Source organism: Bidens hawaiensis, unplaced genomic scaffold, assembly GCF_021521415.1.
Source record: "Bidens hawaiensis isolate Kalapana, Puna unplaced genomic scaffold, B.hawaiensis_p1.1 tig00002525_1, whole genome shotgun sequence".
Taxonomy (NCBI): domain Eukaryota; kingdom Viridiplantae; phylum Streptophyta; class Magnoliopsida; order Asterales; family Asteraceae; genus Bidens; species Bidens hawaiensis.
Window position 1 is genome coordinate 1,913,221 of NW_027491138.1, and position 25,862 is coordinate 1,939,082.

General features: G+C 35.0%; 2 protein-coding genes across 2 annotated transcripts; both read left to right on the forward strand.

Annotated features, from left to right (window-relative positions):
• Positions 1 to 8,941: 8,941 nt before the first annotated feature.
• Positions 8,942 to 10,052, forward strand: LOC143619923 (V-type proton ATPase subunit G 1-like). The gene is made up of 3 exons (XM_077091743.1): positions 8,942 to 9,068; positions 9,188 to 9,288; positions 9,830 to 10,052. Exons 1-3 carry the CDS (start codon positions 8,981 to 8,983, stop codon positions 9,971 to 9,973), a joined length of 333 nt encoding a protein of 110 aa, XP_076947858.1. The 5' UTR covers positions 8,942 to 8,980; the 3' UTR covers positions 9,974 to 10,052.
• Positions 10,053 to 17,561: 7,509 nt separating this feature from the next.
• LOC143619924 (patatin-like protein 6) lies at positions 17,562 to 21,520 on the forward strand. Its single transcript, XM_077091744.1, has 2 exons — positions 17,562 to 18,913; positions 21,179 to 21,520. The coding sequence occupies exons 1-2, from the start codon at positions 17,852 to 17,854 to the stop codon at positions 21,446 to 21,448; spliced, it is 1,332 nt and encodes a 443-aa protein (XP_076947859.1). The 5' UTR covers positions 17,562 to 17,851; the 3' UTR covers positions 21,449 to 21,520.
• Positions 21,521 to 25,862: the final 4,342 nt, after the last annotated feature.

A 25,862-nucleotide genomic window follows, 5' to 3' on the forward strand; every position in this document is an offset into this window, starting at 1 on the left:
CAAACATTAAATCGTTATCGCATATTCGTAACTCAAAAATACAAACATTAAAGAATGCTTAGACACGATTACATTAACAAGTTGATGTTTGTTACTCATTTTCTTCGCTACCCGATCCCGAGCTATTCCTTAGGTAATCGTCGTACGCGGCTTCTTCATCGGTCATTGGTTGAATGTGTCCTTGATTGACCTCGTCTTCATACAAGGCCGCCTCATAGTCCATTTCCCCCTCGAGTGAGCGTTGATGTTGTGCCCTGTCTAAAGAGTCCAAGTAATCCTTGTAGCAAATCGACATCTCTACAGCTGCTGGAGTGAGTCGAGTCCTCCTAATCGATATAACCCTGCCAGAAACAGAAAAAGCAGACTCCGAAGCTACCGTGGAAGCTTGGACCGTTAGTAAATCTTTGGCCATGGCGGCGAGGATCGGAAACTCATCCTCCTTACCTCTCCACCAAGCCAGCAAATCAAGACTTCTAAATTCATCCGGAGTCATGTGTTTCACAAAGTTGGTACCACCATACCTTCCAAGTTCACTGCTTGGGGTGTTTACCCTTTGACGTTTACCGGCGTCTTCCCAAATCATGTAGTACATCCCCATTTCAAGGTCGGTTTGGGATTGGGATTGGGCAACAGCTCTTAACGAGTCATGAATTTGGGAAGACGACCCGTGTTTTGTAAGGTAAACATCATACATGTTTGCCAATGTGGTGTTGAAATCATTCTTTAAAGTTTGGCTATAATAGGGGTTTTGATCGTCGTTTAACCCTAGCTCATCACAAATTTTTTCTATTAAAGCTTCAACACCACCAACATTGATGCAAGGGTTTAACGCAGCCGCACAGGTCAAAACAGCGGGTAGTTGTTGAAAATATTTTATAAATTTTTCTTTCATTTTTGCACCCATATCAAAATAAGGTGCACCCCTACAATGAATTTCAGTCAACTTTGTGCACATGACAGCAATTTTTGGTAAAGCAATGGGGCTTGTTGGATAGTAAACCCCGGATAAACTAGTTGTGCAAGATTTAAAAATTTGAAGAACCTCCGTAACGATCTCAATCAATAACCAGTTTCTAGGATCGTACGGTGCACATTTACCCCTACTTGACATTATTTGATGAAACGCAACTAGTGATTCTTTTTGTTGGATGGCTTTCTCAAACATATCACAAGTCGAGTTCCATCTTGTTGGACAATCCCAATTGGGCCCCAACCATTGACAATTAGCTTCATCACAAAATTTTTTGTATCTTGAAAATGTTTTATTGTTGCTAAAAACATCTCGTAACATTCTTTTAAAATTGTTTCTTTGCGTTTCGATCACGTTTAACCCATCTTGCACGGCCAAGTTGATAATATGTGCAATGCATCGGCTATGAAAAAACGCTCCATCACAAATAGGTTTATACTTTAATTTTAAATGGCCAACCGCGGCCGTATTGTTGGACGCGTTATCAAACGATATTGAAAAGATTTTATCTTCAATCTTGTATTGTCGAATGACTTTATCCAAGAGTTTAAAAATATTTCTACCCGTGTGCGGGTAATCAAACAATTGAAACGCAACGGTTCGTTTCATCATTTGCCACGACCGGGGGTCAACCCAATGAGCCGTCACACAAATGTATGAGTCGGGCGAACCATTAGGTACCGACCACACATCCGTTGTTAAGTTCACACCAGTTTGTAAGTTTGAAAAGTATGAAATTAGTTCGGATTTAGCGTTTTTCCATGCTTTAAGCATATCTCTTCTAAGGGTCGAACGACTTACGTGTTGGTAGCGTGGTTGAACATACTTTTGCATCATCTCCGTGAATTGAGGGTTGTCGAAGTGGTTGAAAGGAAGTGATTGTTGAATCACAAAGTTGCCAAACTGTTGACGTACCGCTTCAAGGTCGTACGTAAACACCGTTCCTTGATTCGTCATCTCCGGCTGCGAACTACTTCCGGATTCGTCCTTCAAGACCTTGCAAGAGGGCCTTTCTACATGAGCTCTTAAACTGGAGTTTGCTTCTTTGTTATAAAACTTCAAACAATGTTTGCATCTAGCTTTTTGGGTTCCGTTAGACATTTCGCATAGGTCGAAATGTTGCCAAATATCTTGGTTTCGTTTCGTGGGGATGACCCGAACGACGGTTTCTCCCGTGTTCGAGGCACCCATGTTGACCGATGAAGCAGCACTTTGGGAGGCCATGATAATCGACTACGAATTAAGAGTGGTATACTCGAGTATGAAATAAACGACTACGAAAGAAGAGCGTTTGGAGTTATAATCGCGTATGAAATAAACGTTTAGAGCTTTTGGAGTTGTATAATCAAGTGTGATCTAACCAATACCCAACCTAAACTATATATAGATGTTTGTGGGGGTAAAAAAACCAAAAAAACGGCTAAAAAAACGGGCAAAAAAAAAAAAAACGGCTATAAAGCCGTTTGGTAACGTTCGAAAACCGGTTTAACCGGTTAACCGGTTATTAAAAAACCGGTTAACCGGTTTTTTTATAACGGCTATAAACCGGTTATTTTAAAAACCGGTTAACCGGTTTTTTAATAACCGGTTATTAAAAAAAACCGGTTTTTTTTATAACCGGTTATAAAACCGGTTTTGGCTCCAAAAAGTATAACCGATACGTAAACCGGTTACGTAAACCGGTCAAACCGGTTTTTAAAAAAACCGGTTTTTAAAAAACCGGTTTTCCGGTTAACCGCCCAAACCGGTTCCGTAACCGGTTTTTTTGAACACCTCTAATGCAAGCCATCTTTCAGTCAAAATAAAATTTTCAACCCCTAGCCTATTTCTCTTCAAATACCGCCTAAGTCATTTTCACCAAATTCAAACCCTAGACAATCGACAACGTCATCATCAACCCAACAGAACCCATGTTTTACTACAGCCGATCTTCTTCCTGATTTAAGAGGAAACCCCTTGTTGAGATCCTTGGTAAACCGATGATCCAAGTTTTGTTTTAGTCGTCAAACCCTAAAATAACAATGTTTGAATTATTAGTGTGATTATTCACAATTTTGACATTTGAATCTCGTTTTTTAACTAGTTGTGTTGTTGATTAGAATTTAGGGCTTAATTCGTGATTTAAGAGCATTTTGAGAGATTGATGTTTAAAGTTTAGTTACAATATGAGCTTCTTTGTTACAAATGTTTTTTATACTAATTTCTAATTGTGTTTGTTGTCAATGAATACATTCTAGCTTAGGAAATGATGATTATTTTGAATGTGCACATAAGATGTTTGTGTAAATGCCTCAATCAAATAAGTAGTGAAGTATATGTTTAAATGACTAGCTGTTGCTAAGTTATTTGTGAAACTATGTTTAGCTTCAAGTTGACTAGCTTGGTAAAAACTCAAACTTGTCTTAATAATGTGCTTAACATGATTAAAAAAAAGTGGTTCGAGTCATAGTAGAGTTCATTGAATGTAAAACGACGTTTTGAAGCTGATAAATTTAAGATAACAAAGATGTTGGAAAATAAAATAGAAATCTAGCTGCTGACAATCAAGCGAGTCTCAATTTATGCTATATTTTATATTTTGCTAAAAAGCTCTTCAAGTCTTCTATGTTTCATATTTGAAAGTGAGAATCTAATTCGGAATGTAAGGGGATTCAAAAATGTTGATTTTAGCGGCCACAAAGAAAGTTTACCGAGCTGCTTGACAACGTTGAATGCTTCTTATCTGTGTTTATAAAATATGTATAAAATTAATCGTAGCACCGATAAAAGTGTATTTTATATGGTCGGAAAGCTCACTGAGTTTTCTACGTTTTATATTTAAACATGCTGAACTAACTCAAGATTCATTTGGTTAAGTAAAAATTTTTATAAAGCTTCCAACCCTTTTTATCTTTATTATGGTTTCCTGCCAAACTTAAATTTTTTTATATCTATGTTAAAGGGCAAAGCAAGATACAGATGCTTGTTTACATAAGCACAGGCTTAATGATGTTGGAGAAACACTCAGTACACTTACGTTTGCTAAGTGGGTGGCGACTGTTGAACTTGGTGCTGCACAAGTACATAAAGATAGTGCATGTGTGAAAGACCCTCGAAGAACAGGGTTTTTTTTTTCATAATTTGTGTATCTTTGTTTTGATTTAATAAACCGTTTAGATTAAAAATCATGTCTTGTTTCAGATTGCCAATCTCAAGGCTGCTATTTGATGTGTTGGTGTTTTACTTGTGTTTATCATACTTAATTACCTATTTGTAGTCTTGTTATGCATTTTATGTTATTATAAGTATATTACTTTTATTATTATTTGTTTTAGTATTTAATTAATTAAATTAAGAAAAAGTGTCTCAAGGAAACAATATTATTGGATGACATTAAATTAAGTAAATCAAAATAATTTGTTACCTTTTAATGCATTTATATTAATTTGATTTAATAGATGGAACTGAAGTCGAAAACAAAGGGCCAGAGGGGTTTGATTCAAATTATCTTAGAGGGCTGTGGATGGCAATTATTTTGGTAGATAAATCAAAAGTTTTGAAGACCCAACACTATGAGAGGTCATCATTTTTTACATCCATTTGAAGATTGAAAAACAACAAAATTGAAAATGGTCTCCACAATCATGAGCGGCATATCAACCCTCAAATCATTTCTAGGCGTAGAGTTCTGTAAGTTTTAGGGTTTTTCACATTTAAAATTTGAGGCGATATTTGATGTAATCATTTGGTTTGAAATACATGAATTAAGTAATTTTGTATTATTATGAATTTGCGTTGTTAAGATTTCCTTGCATCATTGACCTCGTAAAATGATAATGGCTATGATTTTTTATTTGTGTTTAAGGTTGTGAATGCTCTTAATCTATATTTCATATATCTGTCCATAATTCATATTGTAAAGGTTTTCTTTGTACCAATTACTTGTGATAGATGAATATTGATACCCTTCGTCATGAATTATTTGCTACCTAAATAACCATTATGATTGCATGAGCTCATTTTATAGTATATATTACCCGAATTGCTTACAGAACTTAAAACCCGGGTTTGATTCGTTTCATAATCATTGTTTAGAAATCAAATATATTTCTTTCAATTTGTTACTTGTTTTCATTCAAACTTTAAAAAAATATCTATTTAAATCTAAATCATATTTGGTCTAAACGACTACTCAAAAAAGCTTCATAATTATGAATTAAATAAATTTAGATCACCGACCACAAACTCTTCGTGGTTCAACACCCTTCTTACCCTAACTACTTTAAGGTGGCCAGGAATACATTTCTTCTTTATCTTTGACCCGCCCGATGATAACCGATCACTATTGCAAAGAAGGAAAGGGATAAAAAAGACACGCAACGCATAGTATATGCAAGTCCATGGGGCAAACTATCATCATGTTCCCTCCCTAACTTACAAAGGGTGGATTCATTTCTTAAGCCAACAATTCATGGAAAACCAAGGGCGCTAACCATTCAGGTGTATGAGAATGTCTCGTAAGCGAATGGCCTCCCATACGCTCGTATCAGGAGTGTATGGGCTCTCTAATAATAATAAGCGAGTGAGCCTTAATACACTAAACACTAGGCATATAGGCTCCTAAACTAGGCGAATGGGCTGCCATACGCCAACATCTAGGCATATGTAACTTAGTCTGAACAAATGGTGTAACATCTAGGAAAAACCCATATTTATTTTTACTATTATTATTATAATAGCTTAGACCATAGTCGGGGGTATAGCCCGAACCTTGATCACTGGTAAATATAATATAGCTTTTCATAAGCAAAGGTTATAGTTAATTGTTGTTTCTTCACGATTAAGAAACTTAATCATTTACATGCAAAGGGAATAGTTAAATAGTATTTCTTAATGATTAATAAAGATACTATTTATTCACACAGGTAAAGTAATGTTTCTTTTTGAAGAAGAAACCTGGTATAAATGTTTCTTCCTGAAAAAGAAACCTGATATATGATTAATAAATAAACAAAGGGACTAAATGCCCACATGTTTTATACAAACAAATAAATTATCAAGGTTACAGCTATACAAAACAAACTACGGGGTCTGAAGCTAGATTGTTGATCTAGATATTTATATAAATGTTAATCTCGTACTACAGGTTCGGGATAACAATCAATCAATCAGAAAGTTGAAAACATAAACAGGAATCAGTAACATAAACTGATTTATAGACAGGGGTCAGTAACCGAAACTGATCAAATATACAGGAATCAGTGTCAGAAGCTGATTACAATCATAAAAGGTGAATAAGCCCTAAACTTTTACAACTCTTTTAGAGTCTGAACTGTTTACATAGGATTTACGAATCCTTAAACTTTGTGTTACAATAATAAGAAACGGGCATACTCAGATTAAGAGTATACATGTGTCTGGATCCATACATACATGGTGACTCGGATTTCCCCGAGGCCATGCATATCATCAAACACGCCTCTGGTAGTCTACGGGACTGATCAGATAAATGATATTGTGTATATGATTAATTGTACATGTACTTAGGATAATTGTAACCCAATTAAGTTGGGTGCCTAATGAGTATTGTCACAAAGGTATTGTTATTGTTTACACAATGATATTATTGAGTCAACGTCATTCACCAGCTGTGTGCTGACGTATTTTTCCCCCACATTTCAGGGAACTGTAAAGAATAGAACTGACAGGCAGGACTGATAGAAGATTGGAGACATAGTCATTATAGGTGATCTGATGGCTCAGATATTTTATTCAGAATGTTATAAAGAATGATATTTTCAAAAGATATGTATTTAAATTATCAAACGGGTATTCAACTCCCGAGATTTTAATATAATAATATTTTATCTAAAAAGACTTCCGCTGATATTTTATACATTATTCAACGGGTATTCTGACCCGGCATTTTATAAATGAATATTATATTTACAAGCCTTCCGCTAAAAACCCGCAACTCTGATATATTTTCAAAATCGGATACCAACTAACGGGCGTCGCACCCAGGCCCTGAATCGGGGTGTGACAAATGGACTCCATACGCTTACAAACGTATGGGCCATGTTTACAATATTTAGTAATGACTAAACTACGCCTAGCCTATTTGATTAGTAACGGACAACAACTACCGTACTAACAGCCTCCCCCTTTTCCGTAACTGTTGAATGCTTCAACTACAAATCATCAATCACAATAAAATTACTAACAAACTTTCCCTTGACTGATGATTCTTGGGTTTATGCAAACAGACAACCTCCCCCTTTACCGTAACTGTTGAATGCTTCAACTACAAATCAACAATCACAATAAAATTACTAACAAACTTCCACTTGACTGATGATTCTTGGGTTTATGCAAACAGATAAATCTCTTAGTCTTGTACGCGAACCAATAACTCGTCGGGCCCAATATCAGTCGGCTAATATGTATCCCAATACCCCTCGGGCTTCGGGTATACCCGTTCCAGATGCTTTAGGTTTCGGATATTCCCCTTGGGCTCGGATTATTTTGCCATCCTTAGAAGTAATGGTGATGTAAGGTTGAAGAATGCAGTTTGACAATAAAAGAGTGACGGTTGGGAATGATGGTCAGATAGTGACACGTTAATATTGCATAATGGTTTTTTACATGACAGTGTAAATTAAGTTATTTTTCAGTTCAACTCAATTCATTTTAGTAGAATTATCTACTTGGGTTTACTCCCTTAATGGTTTTTGTATGTGTCTATCAGTATACTCCTCTTTGCTTAGACTTAAGCTCAAAATTGTATTAAGTTGATTGATCGACACACCATTTAATCATTTATCATACATGAAGCAAGTGACACAGGAATAAACATAACATAGATCCATATCTTGATCCCAACAACCATAAATAAGGAATATACATGACTAAAACTTAATAACGATGGATAGTATAGGGGCCATATATGCAATAGGCTATAAATACAAGGATCCCGTTCAAATATAAGAAGAACCAACATCATATCATATATGCTCCTCTCATCTCATCCGTTTGTGACCGACCGATCGATCTCTTCCTGTACGTTGAATTGATTTCCGGATATATATATAGGCTTGATCTTAATTATCTGTTTTGTGGATAACATTTGCTGTTGATTTTGTCTTTTCAATCTCAGTTTGGATCTCATATATGATTCACTTGTTTGCTGTTTTTGCTTTTAAGTCTCGTTTATCAGTCGGATTTGGCTATTATTATTATTATTTTCTGATTTTTAAACTTTGCTTGTTGATTTTGGTCTCGGTTGTCAAAGTATGAAAAAATAATTGCATCTTGTACGCTATTTTGGTGTCACTTAAATTATGAACATTTTTTTATTATTAATTACAAACTATGAAAATTATCAGTTGCATAATTGTGGTGCAATTTATTATTTAAGCATGTCATTGTGGTCTAGGGATATTTCTAATTAATCTATGTTGTTGCAAAATGGTAAAATGCCATGTTAAAGGTGAATAGTGGAGTCTGCTTTGATCTTTTTATTTTCTACCTGGTTTGTTAATATGCATTTATATACATAGATGGTGGTAAGAATGTAAGATGATTGGTTTCTAATTATTTAATGGTTCTCATATGAATCCACCTCTAATTACAAAGTTATATATGTTTGATGTTACAGTCGCTTAGAGATTGCTATTGATTGCTCAGGTTATACTTATTATCAGCTTTGTTTAGCAATTAGGTTATATTCCAGTAATTTTTATTGTCATTGGTTTTTAGAAACAACATTGTTGTTTTTTAATGATTAAACTTTCGATTAGTAATTCTTTAGTTGTTAGTAATTGACATCGCCTTTGACCACAAAGGTCAATCGTTGAGGTTTAGCATGAAATTTGGAAGCATGCTCTTTATGCTTTCTATATATACTCGTCTAAAATTATGAATTTTCACTTCTAAAAATGCGCCCTTAAGTTTCCTTTATGCGTTTTTGTTATAAACTTTTTAATCTTTTCATATTATGATGATAAAGTGTTGTGTGGTGTATGAGCAGACATGGAGTCTAGCAGGGGCCAGAATGGAATTCAACTCTTGTTAGCTGCAGAGCAGGAAGCTCAGCAAATTGTTAATGCTGCTCGAAACGGTCTGTTGTTATTTTGCTCTATAAATTGTTGATATGATATGATTACTTTCAGCTCAACATTTTTCTTGTAGGATATAATCTATAATAGTTCATTGATGCTGTGTATTTTTGTGTACCAGCAAAATTATCTAGACTAAAACAAGCGAAAGAAGAGGCTGAGAGGGAGGCTGCGGAGTTTCGTGCTCAAATGGAAGCTGAGTTTCAAAGAAAGCTTGCTGAGGTAAATCAAACACCATAATCTTTTGCTTTAAATTAGGATGGGAACATAGTTATTGTGAGTTGTGACCAGTCGATATTTAAGGAGATAAATTTACAAGCGATAGTTTTCATGTTGATATTCACATCATCGATATTGAGATATCAAGTGCTAACAGTAATTTGAAATGTTTTTGTGTATCTGTGTCTACAGACTTTTATGCTTAAATGACCTCCTTGCCCCTCAAGTTTATACATAAAATTGCCATTTATTTGGAGGTTGTAAAATGATAATGGGTCAAACTTATAGTTTTATACCCGTCATGTTGACCCGAATGGCCGAAATACTTTTTGCCCAAAGTTTACAGATCTTTCAGTAATAATCTGTTCTTTTGGATAAATGATTTACACGGTCCTATGCTTCAAAACTAGAGCCGACCGATTTAAAGTTGAAATATAACTGGAACCTGCCATTCTTAGGCAAACATGTCGAAGTCACGTCTACAAAATTTTGAAAAGATAACTTTTGGTCATTATTTTATTTTCTGTTGTCTGATGAGAAACAGAGTAGTGGAGACTCGGGTGCTAACGTGAAACGTCTTGAGAAAGAAACGGATGCAAAGATTCAACACCTGAAAACCGAGGCTGAAAGAATTTCAAGCGATGTTGTCGGGATGCTTCTGAAGCACGTAACCACTGTAAGGTATTAAACTCGGTTTCCAGAATAAGTGTTGTCTACAAGTCGGGTTTTTATTCTTCCATTTTGTATGTGTATCATAGTCCTCTTTGTTGATTTGTCGTCGTTGAATAAAGGTGGGTTCTTGATATTACTGTGTATTCCTATTTGGAGGTCACAGACTCCATGTTAATAAAGGGTTGATGTATTTGTTATTGAATGGTTTCGGGTTTGGGTCTTTTGATCCAGGCTCGTTTGAAACCCAAGTGAGTAAATATTACTATTATTTTTAAATTATTATTTACAGAAGTGTTATATGCCTTCATATGAATAACTCACATCCAAAAATAGTTACTAAATTGAACCATGAGCATCTCTAGTTTACATTGATATTTGGTGTTTCACACAAATGCTTACAACGTTTGGCATACTAAAAAAAGAGGAGATTGTTGAAGTATTCAAGCTTAAGAACAAAATTTTGAAGATGATAAGAATGTCATTGTGTGTGATGAATACAATTACTGTATACAAATGGGCATTTTTTTTACAAATCTCCAAATTGTTGCGTAAATCAGAAAGCATGAAACTTTTGCTACAAAAGTTCCCAATGCCCACATAATTGATGGGTGGGCTAACTGTTGATTGACAGTAATGCTTTAGTTCAAATTATGCTTAGGCTCGTAACAATTTATGACGAAAATGCCATGCGTAGACTGTTCGATGGTGAGACAAAAAATGTTGACCGTTTGATGGTGAGACAAAAACACGGGAAGTAAAACAAATTATAAAGCCTTGGATTGATTGTCTGAACACTAGATACATTTTTCTCAATGGTGGACCGATCTTGAAATTTCAACCAAGATTAATTATGGATTAATCTTCAAGGACACTAATTACAGCTTAAGCCTTGTCTGAGTAGGCCACATGGCCAGAGCGTGCCAGGCAGTACACTCCTCACATGTTAAGTTTGTCTAATAGGCATTATATCAAGTGGGGTCCTCATTCACCATTCTATAGCAATGCCCATCATCACCTTCCTTCATCTTTCAACTATAGCAATGCCCATCATTCACTATTTACTATATTTTCAATAATACGAATCATATTTTAACTTTATCTTAAAAGCCATTCCAAACTTAGTGGAGTGATTCATGCCGAGTGTAAATTTAGTGGGGTGGTAAGATGGTTATGATTGGTTGATATCCAAAAGTGTATACTAGGGTCGACCCAAATTATTTGCTAAATAGACACATAATTGGTTAATAATTCTTATTGCTAGAAGATAAATAAAAATTGCTCTCTATTATTTCAGTTAGCATTTTCAGCTTGATTATGAAAATGCTACAAAAAGTTGAAGATGTATGTAAAACTAATAAAGAAATGAATATGTATGTAAAACTACTAAAGATGAAAAATAGGTATTATAAAACTAACATCAAACCATGGCAATAAAAAAAACGTTAAATTGTAGGTACCAAGCGAGTTTATGTCGCACATTATAGCAAGATTCTTTAGTAAAAAGACAGTTTCTGATACAACGTTGATGAAAATGTGATATATGAGTGTTGATCGCGTATCAAATGCATTTATTATATACATTGGTTATTGACGAAATTATAGTATTATACACACGAAAGTAGATACATCACCATTAAATAGAGTCACATTGAGCATAATTTGTTTTATATAGTATTTAGAGCTATTTCACTATCATCATTTTCATGGTTATAAAAGGAAAATTGATTAATACTCGAATATATAATTTTTAAAGTTATTACATATAATTATACTTTTAATTAATTTTTGATGGTATAAACAATTTTTTTATTATAAAACTTTATACAGGGAGCTGATTTTTTTAATATTTTTTTTTATTTTGACAACTTTATTCTTAGTTGGTAAATATCTTTTATGGAAAATAAATAAATAAGAAAAACAAAAAAATAAAGTAGTTCATAGCAATATAAATCATTAAATCTCTACTTTCAATGACGATTTCGTGATTTATATTGTACGTTATGTTATAATATTAGCCCTAACTTTAACAAGCTTATAATATATGAACTTCAAGAAACAAGGAAATATGAGAATATGAGAATATGAAATTTTTACTGGATGCCTATTAATCGTAACAATACATGGTATATATAATACCAAAATAACTATTTACAAGGACTATTTGAGGAGACAACCTCACATTATTGGTTTGACAAAAAGGTCTCCTCACATTATTGGTTTGACAAGAAGTGAAAAAGGTGACATACACAATTGTAAAACCGTCGGTAGTGTTATAACACTCCCCCTTGGATGACACCTTTTCAAAATTTCGGGGTTTTGAAGTACTGCCTCATTAAAAACCTTGCCAAATAAAACCCAGTGGGAAAAAACTTTAGCTAAGGGAAAAAGAGTGCAATATATAGCTCCCCCTCAAATTGCAGGTCGTTACATTGTTCGTACATGGCGCATGCCAATATCATGAACATGTTTCCTGAATGTTGCTGTGGGAAGTGCTTTTGTGAAAAGATCAGCTGAGTTGTTGCTGGACTGGACATATCTCATTTCAACCTGATTGTTTTTAATAAGGTCTCGAGTATACTCAAAGTATCTTGTTGGTATATGCTTTGTTCTGTCACTTTTGATATATCATTCCCTCATTTGCGAGACACAAGCTGCATTATCTTCATAGATAGGAGTTGGAATTCGATCTTTCTCTAGTCCACAAGAAATCAATATGTGTCGTGACATAGATCTTAACCATACACATTCTCTTGAAGCTTCATGCAATGCAATGATTTCAGCATGATTTGAAGATGTTGCAATGAGTGTTTGTTTCTGAGAACGCCATGAAATCGCAGTTCCTCCATTCTTAAATACATATCCAGTTTGAGATTTTGCTTTATGGGGATCAGATAAATAACCTGCATCTGCATAACCAACCAACCCTTCTTTTGAATCGTTAGGATAAAATAAACCTAAATCAACAGTTCCTTTTAAATACCGAAAAATATGTTTAATGCCATTCCAATGTCTTTTAGTAGGGGATGAACTGAATCTTGCCAATAAATTAACTGCAAAAGAAATGTCAGGTCTTGTACAGTTAGTAAGATACATAAGTGCTCCAATTGCACTGAGGTATGGTACTTCGGGACCAAGAATCTCTTCATTATCTTCGCAAGGACGAAATGGATCATTGTCAACATTGAGTGATCTAACAACCATCGGTGTGCTTAAAGGATTTGCTTTGTCCATATTGAAACGTTTTAAGAGTTTCTCAGTATAATTTGACTGATGCACAAGTATCCCATTATGCATATGCTCAATTTGTAAACCAAGACAATATTTGGTTTTTCCAAGATCTTTCATTTCGAATTCTTCCTTTAAAAGAGCAATTGCTTCATTAATTTCTTTTTGTGTCCCAATTAGATTTAGATCATCAACATACACATCTATGATCACATATCCTGATGTTGTCTTCTTGATGAAGACACACGGACAAATAAGATTATTTGTGTATCCTTTGCTTATCAAATAATCACTCAAACGATTGTACCACATCCTTCCAGATTGTTTCAGTCCATACAAGGATCTTTGTAATTTGATGGAATACATTTCCTTAGGCTTTGAGCTTATTGCTTCGGGGAGTTTAAATCTTTCGGGAATTTTCATATAGATGTCACTATCTAGTGATCCATACAAGTAAGCTGTGACAACATCCATAAGACGCATCTCTAAATTTTTAGAGACTGCTAAGCTGATTAAATATCTAAACGTAATAGCATCCATGACAGGAGAATACGTTTCTTCATAGTCAATTCCTGGTCTCTGAGAAAAACCTTGAGCTACAAGTCTTGCTTTATATCTTGTAACTTCATTTTTCTCATTTCGTTTTCTCACAAAAACCCATTTATATCCTACAGGTTTCATTGACTTTGGTGTAATGACAATAGGTCCAAAAACCTTTCGATTGTTTAGTGAGTTTAATTCAGCTTGCATAGCATCTTTCCATTTGTTCCAATCTTGTCGATTTTTACAATCATCTACAGATTTTGGTTCAGGGTCATCATTTTCTTCCATGATATCGCTTGCCACATAATAAAAAAATATATCATCAATATTTTCCATTTCATCTCGATCCCACATTATATGTGATTTACCATAGTTTATTGACAATTCTTTATTGGAATCATTTATTTCTTCCTGAGGAAATGTTATATCATTTATTATTTCCTGAGGGAAGGTTTTGTCAATCATTCCTTCCTTAGGGTCAGTATCCTTCTCAGAACCCTTTCTTTTTCGAGGATTTTTATCCTTTGAACCGATTGGCCTTCCACGTTTTAAACGTTTTTGAGATTCATGAAGTGCATTATTATGGTTTTGCTTGCTTGGAATCTCAACTCGAGCTGGAGCATTAGCAGCTGGTATATGAGATTTAGTGACCCTGTTTATATCAGTAAATGCATCAGGTAACTGATTTGCAATTTCTTGTAGATGTATTATTTTTTGAACCTCTGTCTCACTTTGTTTTGATCTTGGGTCTAGGTGTAACAATGATGGCACACACCATGATATATCTCTTTCTTGATTTTTCATTTCTCCCCCTAATGTCGGGAACATTGTCTCGTTAAAATGACAATCAGCAAAACGTGCTGTAAATACATCACCTGTTAAAGGTTCAAGGTATCTTATGATGGAAGATGTTTCATATCCAACATATATTCCCAACCTTCTTTGGGGACCCATTTTTGTGCGTTGTGGTGGTGCAATAGGAACATACACAGCACAACCAAAAATTCTAAGATGAGAGATATTTGGCTCATTTCCAGAAACAAGTTGTGTGGGAGAGTATTTATGATTTGTACTTGGTCTAACGCGGAGTAATGATCCAACATGCATAATTGCATGACCCCAAATAGAAACAGGGAGTTTTGTCCTCATTATTAATGGTCTAGCTATTAGCTGTAGGCGTTTGATCAACGACTCGGCTAAGCCATTTTGTGTGTGTACATGAGCAACAGGGTGTTCTACAATAATCCCCACAGACATGCAATAATCATCAAAAGCATGTGATGTAAATTCTCCCGCATTATCAAGCCTTACTCTTTTAATGGTATAATCCGGAAAATGTGCACGTAATTTAATAATTTGAGCAAGAAATTTTGCAAAAGCAACATTACGAGTCGATAATAAAGAGATATTAGACCATCTGCTGGATGCGTCTATTAAGACCATGAAGTATCTAAATGGTCCACATGGTGTATGAATTGGTCCACATATGTCACCTTGAATTCTTTCAAGAAACATTGGTGTTTCTTTATCGATTTTTAATGGCGAAGGCCTTGTAATTAATTTTCCAAGAGAACAAGATGTACATTGAGGCATTTTATCTATTTTATGGATCTTTTGACCTTTCAGTGGATGCCCATGTGTATTTTCAATGATCCTTTTCATCATTGTGGATCCTGGATGGCCTAATCTGTCATGCCATAAGTTTATGATACCAGAATCGCAACAATTTTCTTTGACTGCCATATGTGCTTGAGGCACATTTATATATGTATAATGCAAACCAGAATGGAGCATTGGCAATTTTTCCAATATTTGATCTTTGCTTATGATATGCAGATATTTTTCATTACTAACAGTCATTGACTGAGTATCATATCCATTATGATATATGTTTCTGAAACTCAACAAATTTCTTGTTGATTTTGGGGAAAATAAAGCATTTTCTATTTTGAGCTTTGTACTATTTGGTAATGCTAAATTAGCTTTTCCCATTCCTTCTATCAAGTTTGTAGGACCTGATATTGTATTGATGATTCCTTTTGTTGGTTTCAGTTTATAAATATATTTTTTAGATCTAAGTATAGTATGCGTGGCTCCACTATCCGCTATACATATATCTTCTTCATTTGTTTGATCTTGTGCTCCGGTGATTTTCATTTTAAATCTTGAAAAATATTAAGAAAAAAAATAAGTGTATAACGAAGACATATGATATTTTAATAAGAACTTTATTTAATTGAAACACAAGTAGTACATGAAAAGAGGAACTACATAATTAAAGATAATGAGAACACACTTAATAACTGCATCTAATTATAGTGGTCAAGCAACTTTGTTTCAAAGTTCTACCCCAAAGTCTTCAACGCTCAGCTCAGCATTGATATTATTAAAGTTATCAACATGGTTCACTTCTTTCTCTTTTCCTTTTAGAGAGGCTTGGTACAGTTCACACAGATGTGGAGCTGTGCGACAAGCCTTTGCCCAGTGGTTTGTACTTCCACATCTAAAACATGAAGTGCCATTGTTTTCGGACCTACCAGCTTCATTCCATTTATTTTGGTGGTTGGAATTGGTATTGTGTGGGACATGATAATTATTGGCTCTCTGGTTACGACCACGACCACGGCCACAACCACGACCGTAAGAGTTATTGTTCCATTTGAATGGATGCTTACGATCATTAAAATGCCTTTTGTCAAAATGACCACGTCCACGGCCTCGTCCTCGACTTTGTTCCCATTTATGATCAGAATTTTTATGAGAACTTTTGTGAGCAACATGTGCTTCTGGTATTGCTAATGAACCCGTGGGACGAGATTGATGATTTTTCATCAATAATTCATTATTTTTCTCTGCTACAAGGAGTAATGCATTTAGATCAGAGTATCTCTTAAAATTCTGCAAACGATAATGTGTTTGCAAGTTTATATTTGATGCATGAAACGTGGAGAAAGTTTTCTCTAACTTTTCTTCCTCTGTTACGGGATACCCACAAAATTCTAGCTTTGAACAAATTCGGTATAAAGCAGAGGTGTAATCATTTACCCTCTTAAAATCTTGGAACCTAAGACTGTTCCATTCATCTCTAGAAGTAGGAAGTAAAACTTCCTTTAGATGACCGAATCTGCTTTTCAAATCTTCCCATATCATAATTAAAATACTCATGCTGTAGTAATTCATCAATATGTTTATGGATGAAAACATCAGCTCTTGCTTTATCCTGGTCAGAGCAATCATTGTATTCTTGGATTGCGTCTAACACATCCATAGATTTTAATTGTCTTTTGACATTTACTGTCCAAGACACATAATTTTCTCCAGAAATGTTGAGTGCAGGGAATTCGAGTTTTGCTATATTTGACATTTTGTTGCTTTGCGTCTATTACCTTTCTTGGTTAGGATATAAGCGGCTCGTGCTGATAACGTGTTATAATATTAGCCCTAACTTTAACAAGCTTATAATATATGAACTTCAAGAAACAAGGAAATATGAGAATATGAGAATATGAAATTTTTACTGGATGCCTATTAATCGTAACAATACATGGTATATATAATACCAAAATAACTATTTACAAGGACTATTTGAGGAGACAACCTCACATTATTGGTTTGACATAAAGGTCTCCTCACATTATTGGTTTGACAAGAAGTGAAAAAGGTGACATACACAATTGTAAAACCGTCGGTAGTGTTATAACACGTTACATATATAATTGTATTATTATCACCAGACAAAAAGAGTTATAAAATATATTTTTTGTTCAGCGACTAGTAATATAAATATCAGCGACCAAACAGACATGCTCTCCAGTCCCTTGGTCATGTCCTCCATTCTCTCATTTTCATATCCTTAACTCTTCAACGTATACACTTTCACATCCTTCAATTCAAATCAATTATTAGCATATTATTTTTCCTAATTTGCTTTTGTAAATGCCTGTGACAATTTCGATTTTGGCGGGAGACACGAGGTGAAATTGTTATTTATTATTCTGTGTGTTTTTCCCCTGGTTAGTAAATTTTCAGCCAGGATTCACGCATTCCAGCAATTGAATGCATCTGAACTAGAGTTTATAATTTTATAAATACGTGTGTGAAAAAAAAACAATTTTGCTGTAAAACAATGGCTTTGAATCATCATCAATCGTTGGAAATGCTGCACGAGCCGAGCATCGATACCGATAAGCTCAGCTACGAGATCTTCTCGATTCTCGAGTCGAAGTTTTTATTCGGTTACGACGATCCTAAACTCTGGAAACCTATAGACGTCTCTGTTAATAATAATACTGATACCGGTACCGATGTTCAGTTAATGAAAAACCAAAGAGGAAAAATATGCGTCCTCTCAATAGACGGGGGAGGCATGCGGAGCATTCTCGCGGGAAAAGCGCTCGCTTATCTCGAAAACGCGTTGAAAACAAAGTCTGGCAATCCGGACGCCAGAATTGCGGATTATTTCGACGTGGCAGCGGGCACGGGCGTGGGCGGAGTCTTCACCGCGATGCTATTCGGTAGTCGAAGCGTTAACCGTCCGATTTTCAAAGCGGAAGACACTTGGAAGTTTATGGCGGGACACGGAAAGCGATTCTACAATCAGAAACCAAGTTTCGGTTTATTTCGAAACGGCATGGTTCGAAACACTGTTGGATTTGAAAACGCAATGAAGGAGGCTTTCAGTAACTTAACTTTAAAAAACACTTTAAAGCCGGTTCTGATCCCGTGTTACGACCTTTCCACGTCAGCTCCGTTTCTGTTTTCGCGAGCTGACGCTTTGGAAACGGACAGCTTTGACTTTCGGTTATGGGAGGTGTGCCGTGCCACGTCAGCTCTACCAAGTTTATTCAAACCGGTTTCGATGAAATCTGTTGATGGGAAAACCCGGTGTGTGGCGGTTGACGGTGGTTTGGCGATGAGTAACCCTACAGCGGCTGCGATTACGCACGTGTTGCATAATAAGCATGAGTTTCCGTTCGTGCGAGGGGTGGAGGATTTGCTGGTGGTTTCGTTGGGTACGGGTCAGGTTATGGAAGGGAAGTATGATTATAAGAAGGTGAAAGGGTGGAAGGGTAAAGAGTGGACGTTGCCGATGGCGAGAATATCCGGTGACAGCTCGGCGGAGATGGTGGACCACGGTGTTTCACTGGCGTTTGGTCAATGCCGTAGCAGTAATTACGTCCGTATTCAGGTATGTATGACAGTATGAATGTGGTCCACGGTGTTTAGGTGGACCATGGTGTTTCACTGGCGTTTGGTCCATCATTTGTTAAAGTAGTAAAGTTGATTGTCTGATTGATTTAGAGGTAACCTTTTATGAAGTTATTGATAGGTTATACCAATCAACGCCTAATAAACACCCTAGCTGCTGGCTAAGCCTTAAAGCACCGACGGTGTGTTTTAGTCGTTGGCTAAACACTAAAAAGTGGTCCCAGGCCCTAGCCGCGAGATGACTAAAAAAAGTCCTAGCCACAGGTTAAACACTAAAAAGAATCCGCTAGCCTTGCTGAATAAAACATATTTTTTTGTGTTTATATTGAAATTTTTTTTAATGCTCGACTGTTTTGATAAACTTGTTAACAAGTTTTCCAGAAGTTGTTCAAAGTTCATTTCCAATAGAATTTAATCTTTATTAAAGTTATTATTATAATTTTAATTATTTATATAAGAATTGAACTGAAAAGACACTCATTTGTTAAATTAATTTTAGTTTTGAATAATCAGATATCACATGCTAGGATAGTTTTTCTTTAAGAGTTTTACGAAGCTGACGATGAAATTTTTTGAAAAAGGCATTGGAAATTAGGGTTTAATCGGCAGCTAAAAGCTGTTTAATTAGTGTTTAACCGACGTGTAATGGCTTTTTTAATGTTTGGACTAGGGATGAGCAAAAATCGGTACGGTACCGGTATTTGCCGAATTTTACCTTAAATACCGGTACTGAACCGAACATTTCGGTACTGGTACCGGTACCAAAAATTTGATATTTTCGGGATTAGGATTTTCGGTACGGGTACAGTACCGAGCTCGTCCCTAGTTTGGAAAGTGGTTAGGCAAGTTTTTGTCCCATTAAATGACTATTTGGTGAAAAAAAAAAGTTGGTCAAATTAATTAGTTTACTAATTTCTTCTTTTTATCAATCAGTTTCGCATAGTAGATTTCAAATACTGTGTAGATTTTGGCTCATAGTTATATTCTCCATACCGCGTCTAGTCACAAATCAAATAACACCCAAATTGACAATTGGTCATTTGAAACTCATCATGTGGGCTCATGATAATTTGTTTCTTGGGTCAAATACATGGATTGAATTTCGATAATGCCACAAAAATGTTGGAAAGGTTATAAATTACTTGGGACGAGAGAGAATGGTCCTTGCAGGAATGATTATGGTTTGTTTGGTAGTTTACATGCCCTGGTGTTGTTTTTTAGGCTTATGCAATTAAATATGGATAATGAATGGCCATTCTTCCAGAGATATTATTTTGTTTCATTCTACTTCCTCCAGCTATTACAGAGCCAATTGATGTCTTTTACAACATTTTGTGTATGTGTAGTGTAGCTTTCTTGAGACAGATAGGCAAGCACGATATTATTCGCATACGACAGCTGACTTTCATAGTTCCCTTTTGTGTGATGTTGAGTAACGTTCTATGAAGCTAGCTAGGGTTGTAAACAAGTCGAACCAAACGTGCTTTGTTTAGCTTAACTGAGCTCGAGCTCAACTCCTTTTGAGCTCTATGCCCAATGTTTGATTTCAGCTTGTGAGAAAGTTTTCAAGCTCGAGCTAGACTGCTTTAATATTTTGTAAATTATCTAGTTATTCATCTACATATATATAATTATTTTTGCATATTTTATAATTATAATTTTCTATATCTTACATATATATTATTTTATTATTTTAATTCTTATTTAACAATGTTATATATATTTATTATATTAAATATAAATTATTATTTTTATATAAATGGATGATATGTTAAGGCTTGCAATCCTATCCGAACTTGGTATATGAATCTCGGGTCAAGCTTTTAAGTTTAATCCACAATTGAAGTTTAGAGACAAGGGTTATCATGGTATAGCATTTTATGATAACTACAGACAAGAGCACAATAATTGTATTTCTCTAGTCTTTGAAACCTTAAAGAACCAAGTACTCAAGGGGTCCAAATGAGCATTATGACTTTTCTTGATAATGTCTAATTTTTTTCCCCAATAACAGTAACTTAAATTTTTATTCTGGTTGCCCGAAAACTAATGGGACATGTTTATACCCTTCTTTTCTTAGTAACTTCTTTCTAGGCCAAGTGACATGTGTTTTGGCAATTATTAGTTATACGAACAAAATGATAGAGTATTTGTTCTTAGGCCGCTTCAAAACTGTAGCGCGGTGGTAACAATCACTATAGCTTAGATCAAATATATTCCTCTAATATTTGTGTTTCTTTTTTAGGCAAATGGATCAAGTATGGATCGTTGTGGGGTGAACATTGACACCGACTGTAGCCCCAAAAACATCAAGTTGTTGACAGACATAGCAGATGAAATGTTGGCACAAAAAAACGTAGAGTCGGTTCTTTTTGGGGGTAAGAGGATTAGTGAGCAGACCAATATGGAGAAACTTGATTGGTTTGCAGGTGAGCTCGTGTTGGAGCATCAAAGGAGGAGTTGCAGGATAGCTCCAACTGTCGCTTTTAAGCAACCTACCTCCAAACCCACTTGATCAATTTCTCCACAAATGTTAAGGTACAGTGAAATTACCGATTCACCCATTCTAAAGTAATCGAACATTGATCTCTTACCATGTGGCTTTGAGACATCAGCGTCTTAATATCCATTTTGACAAGAAAATTAACAAAATAGTCATTACTTTTTAAAACTGCTAATTAGCCAGAATGCGACAAGTGTTTTGACGCAACGGATTTCAATCTGATACATCAAATTGGTTCCTTTGGTTCAGCGGATTCAATCGTTTTAGCGCAGCTTATTCACCCTATTGTGTAGATCAAATTGGATCCTTTGGCTAATCCGTCAGTGATTGATTACATGTGTCCATCTGTGAATCTGTGATAGGTGGAAATTATTGGAACTTAAAATAAAAAAGTTAAAGGACTACGTTTTGTAACTTTAAAATGTCAAGTGTATTTTGTTAATATGATTGGTGAGAACGAATATTTTTTATGATTTTCCCTTAATGTTAATTTGTTTGACAGTTAAATGGATTTTTTAGAGACACCGGGGGTCTTGCTAACCCCCCCCCCCCTAAACGTCCCGTATGATTCTATAAGGGGCGTTTTGAGGTGTGTATAGCCCTATACGGGACATAGCCTTTGGTGCTCTGGTAGGACCCTAAAAAAATGTCCTGGCTCTTATCACCTGAAAAGAGCATTTATTTCTGTCAAAAAACATAACTATGATCACGCTTGTTGAGAGGAGACTGTACTCTGTAATTAGGGGGTCCAAGGGCATTTAGGTCTTTTTTTATACATGTCGCAAGAGTCTAATGTCAGAGCCAAACAGCCCCACTCCTCTCTAACCGACACATTCATATTTTAACAAGGACATTTCTGTCATTAAATCAGAATAATATTGAGAAGTCTCACTCGGATCAGTGGGACCTGTCTTTCTTCCTCTCTTAGGGGTATTTATGTAATTCAGTAACACAGTTTTGAAAACTCCCTGTTAGTTTGGTGCAATCATCCCATTGACCTTTTCGGTTTGAGAATAACATTTTTCCATTTTGCCCTTGACTTTCTTATCTTCCTCGTTGAATCAAGGCCAAATTTATACAAGGCAGAGGGTATTTAGGTAAATTCAAATATAACAAGAAAAGCACAGCCTTTGTTTTTCCTTGTTGAAAGTTCTTAGTAAAAATATTCACTTCTTATTTAATCAGAAGATTACTAAAGTTTTGCTACTTCAATACCACTTGGATGACAAAGTACCCTCAAAGTTTAAAAAGACGTAAATACCCTAATGAAACTCAATGTTATAAGTTTTGGACATCTTTAGTGATACATTTTAAAACCTCCCCATTCGGCTTATTATGACTTCCAGAGGCAAAAGAGGCTGCTTAGGACGATCTTCCATCATTCCAAGGCTTCCGGTTCATCTTGGGATTGCATGTTCATCAAGATAAGTGATATAATCGAAATGTCGATGCTTGGCTAAGTTTCTTGTTCATTATAGGGTAGGTTTTTATGTATTTTAACTTCTAACCAGATTCATATGCTTAATGTTTATGAGCTTGATTGAGTTATTGCCTTAGTCTTGATTAAATTGTGATTGATTATTTAAACAATTTGTGTTTGGGATTATTAATTAATGTATTATTTGTTTGTTTGTGTTCATCAACATTTAGAGTTTAAGCTCTTGGGTTATTAATTAGTTATCATCAAATATTGTCTTTTAATTGGTTTTAACAAACATAAGTTGGTAATTAGGTAAACCGAGTTTCATTGTGTCATCAATTCGGTTAGGGTATCGTTTGACATCACAATCCAACTACTAGGTTTAGTAATTACTGCGTAATCAATATAATCAAATCTGGGATTAAGTTGAATGTTACATTAACCGAACCTAGAATGAATGCCTCTATTAATATTATTTACAAATCGTTTTTAAGTAATTGTTAGTTTTAATCTTTTTCTTAAAAAAACCGCTTGACATCATCTGTCCGACTTAGTTTAATAATTAAATTAAAATTAGCACTTTCCTTGAGTTCCTGTGGAGACGACCTTACTTACCCGTACTTATTATAAGTCTTTAATTAATTATTTTTTAGTAGACCACGACAGCCTACGTCACTATATAAATTTTTCTTCGGTCCAGTTCGGTTTTACGGGTCGGGTCAAATCGGTATATAATTTCTTTTTCGATCCGCTTTGGTCGTTTAAGTCCGGTTAAGTCGGGCTGGGTCATGTAAAAAAGATAATTACACAACATATCATATTACCATATAACCAAAAAGAAATGCATGATACGTCATTAGTTATGCATAATTAAAATACAATATATTTATAATTGTTTTTTACAAGTTTTTATTTTTTGGGATCTAATCATAACATCATTCGTTCGATATTCATATATTAAAAAAATATAAAAGCAAAATAAATGCTAATTAAAAGTTAAAAAGTTAATTAATCATATACGAAATAAATGGACAAGTAATTTTGGGAAAAAAAACATACTGACTTTTATTATATATTAGGTTATAAGTAACTAACTCAGAAATAAATAAATGTTTTGTTGACATTATCTTTATTTTCACATGTCCTATTAAATTCTGCTAAAATAGTGGGCTGTGAAAGAGAGTTAATAAAGGCCCTTTACATCCTTAAAATGTTAAAATTAGGTCATCTTCTTTCTATTCTTCTTTAACTGTAACATGAGAATACTTCTTTGCGCCGGCTGCCGGAAAATATGGATGGCTTACTTTTTTTTTATCTCAAGTTCTCTTTGTTGGTGGTCGTTCTCCAATCCACAGGGGTCAGTGTCAAAATTTCATAGGGGTCGACCGGAATTTTAACACATATATACCACTAAAAAAATTCTCATATGGGTCGGCCGACCCCCATCCACCAACTTACCTCCGCCACTACTAGGGACGCCGGGAGGAAATTAGCATGGACCACTCAATACGTCACGAGGAGCCTTGTTCGTGACGTATTGTGGTGTTTTTTATGTTGTAACTTATACGTCACAGATAGGGCTATGCGTGGCGTATAAGGTACAAGTTGACACTTGATTTAATACCCGCAGGTTGTCGTTCCTATTGGCCACAACCCTATCCATGGCGGATAAGGCACATGACAACATGTAGATATCAAACCAGGTGTCAATGTACCATATACGCCACAGATAGGGCTATAAGGCGAACTTTATGCCGGAAACGAAAACGAAAGAAGACGGTGGTGGCATTTAGAAGTAAGGGAGAAGATGCATGCGTTTTGGATTTTTTAGGTTAAATAAAGTTTAGGTGTTTTATCATTTAACCCTCTCTTTTTCACTAGTTTTCATTTAATACCTAAAATTTATAAACTTTTACATAAAAAGTGTAAAAATTAATATATATATATTTTAATTTTAACAATTAACTTCCTTTATCTTCACTACTTTACATTTTGTCCTTAAACTTATAAATATATACATAAAAAAGTATAAAAACAACATTATATGCATATATATAAATTACCGATATATCACTGTGAAAACCGATATCTCGGATAACGATCCTTGACCGATATCCGTTATTTTTCCGCATTAACTGCATAGCCTGCAGGTATCAAACCAGGTGTCAATTTATATATTATACGCCACGAATGATTCTATCCGTGACGAATAAGGTACAACATAAAAACAAAACCTCAATACACCACATATAAGGCTTTTTGTGACGTATTGAAGGGTCCATGCTAATTTTTCCCCGATATCCCTGGTAGGATTTTTTTTTAAAAAAAGATACAAGTTAATGGCTATACCAAGGCCGGCTATAGGGTGGCGCCTGTTGGACTGTCAGTCGGGGCCTGTAATTTTTAGGGGCCAAAATTTTTTTTATCTATATTTTTTATTTATACATTTAAAAATATAAAACTTATAAAATACGAATTGCTCTTTACCATCTTATAATTATTGGGCCCGAAATTATTTTTTATCCATAATCCATTTAATTATGTTTAAATTATTGGGCCCAAACTAAAACTAAAAACTAAAAAAATTAAATAAAAACCCGATGCAAAATAAAAGAAATAGCTGTCGATTGAAATTTTTCTCTTTGGTTCCTTCCTTCTTTACGAATGCTGCACAACGACCAACCCAGCCGACCACCACTGTTGGTTCGTTGTTAACCACCAGGCTCCTCCATGGTTGACCAAGCTATTTTTTTTCAATGTTAGGACTTAGGACACGAATCATTGGTTAATCGTTAATTATTACGGTATTTAATTTTAATAATATATTTTTCTATGTTTATTGTTATAAAATTAAGCCTCGTTTAAAAAAATTAGCTTATACATTTCGTTACTCATTAAGCCTATGAGCCTTTTTTTTCTGGCTCGGTCGAGGTATTTAAATCTTCAGAAACGACCATGGGCTATACAACTATACAAGTACTATTTATGATGTTATAGTGACCCGAA

What these genes read in the sequence shown, in the direction of transcription:
- LOC143619923 (XM_077091743.1), top strand. Translation starts at nt 8,981, where the DNA reads ATGGAGTCTAGCAGGGGCCAGAATGGAATTCAACTCTTGTTAGCTGCA. An exon ending in TGTTAATGCTGCTCGAAACG is followed by an intron (nt 9,069 to 9,187) that starts GTCTGTTGTTAT and finishes TTTGTGTACCAG; the next exon opens with CAAAATTATCTAGACTAAAA. An exon ending in TTCAAAGAAAGCTTGCTGAG is followed by an intron (nt 9,289 to 9,829) that starts GTAAATCAAACA and finishes GATGAGAAACAG; the next exon opens with AGTAGTGGAGACTCGGGTGC.
- LOC143619924 (XM_077091744.1), top strand. Translation starts at nt 17,852, where the DNA reads ATGGCTTTGAATCATCATCAATCGTTGGAAATGCTGCACGAGCCGAGC. An exon ending in GTAATTACGTCCGTATTCAG is followed by an intron (nt 18,914 to 21,178) that starts GTATGTATGACA and finishes TTTCTTTTTTAG; the next exon opens with GCAAATGGATCAAGTATGGA.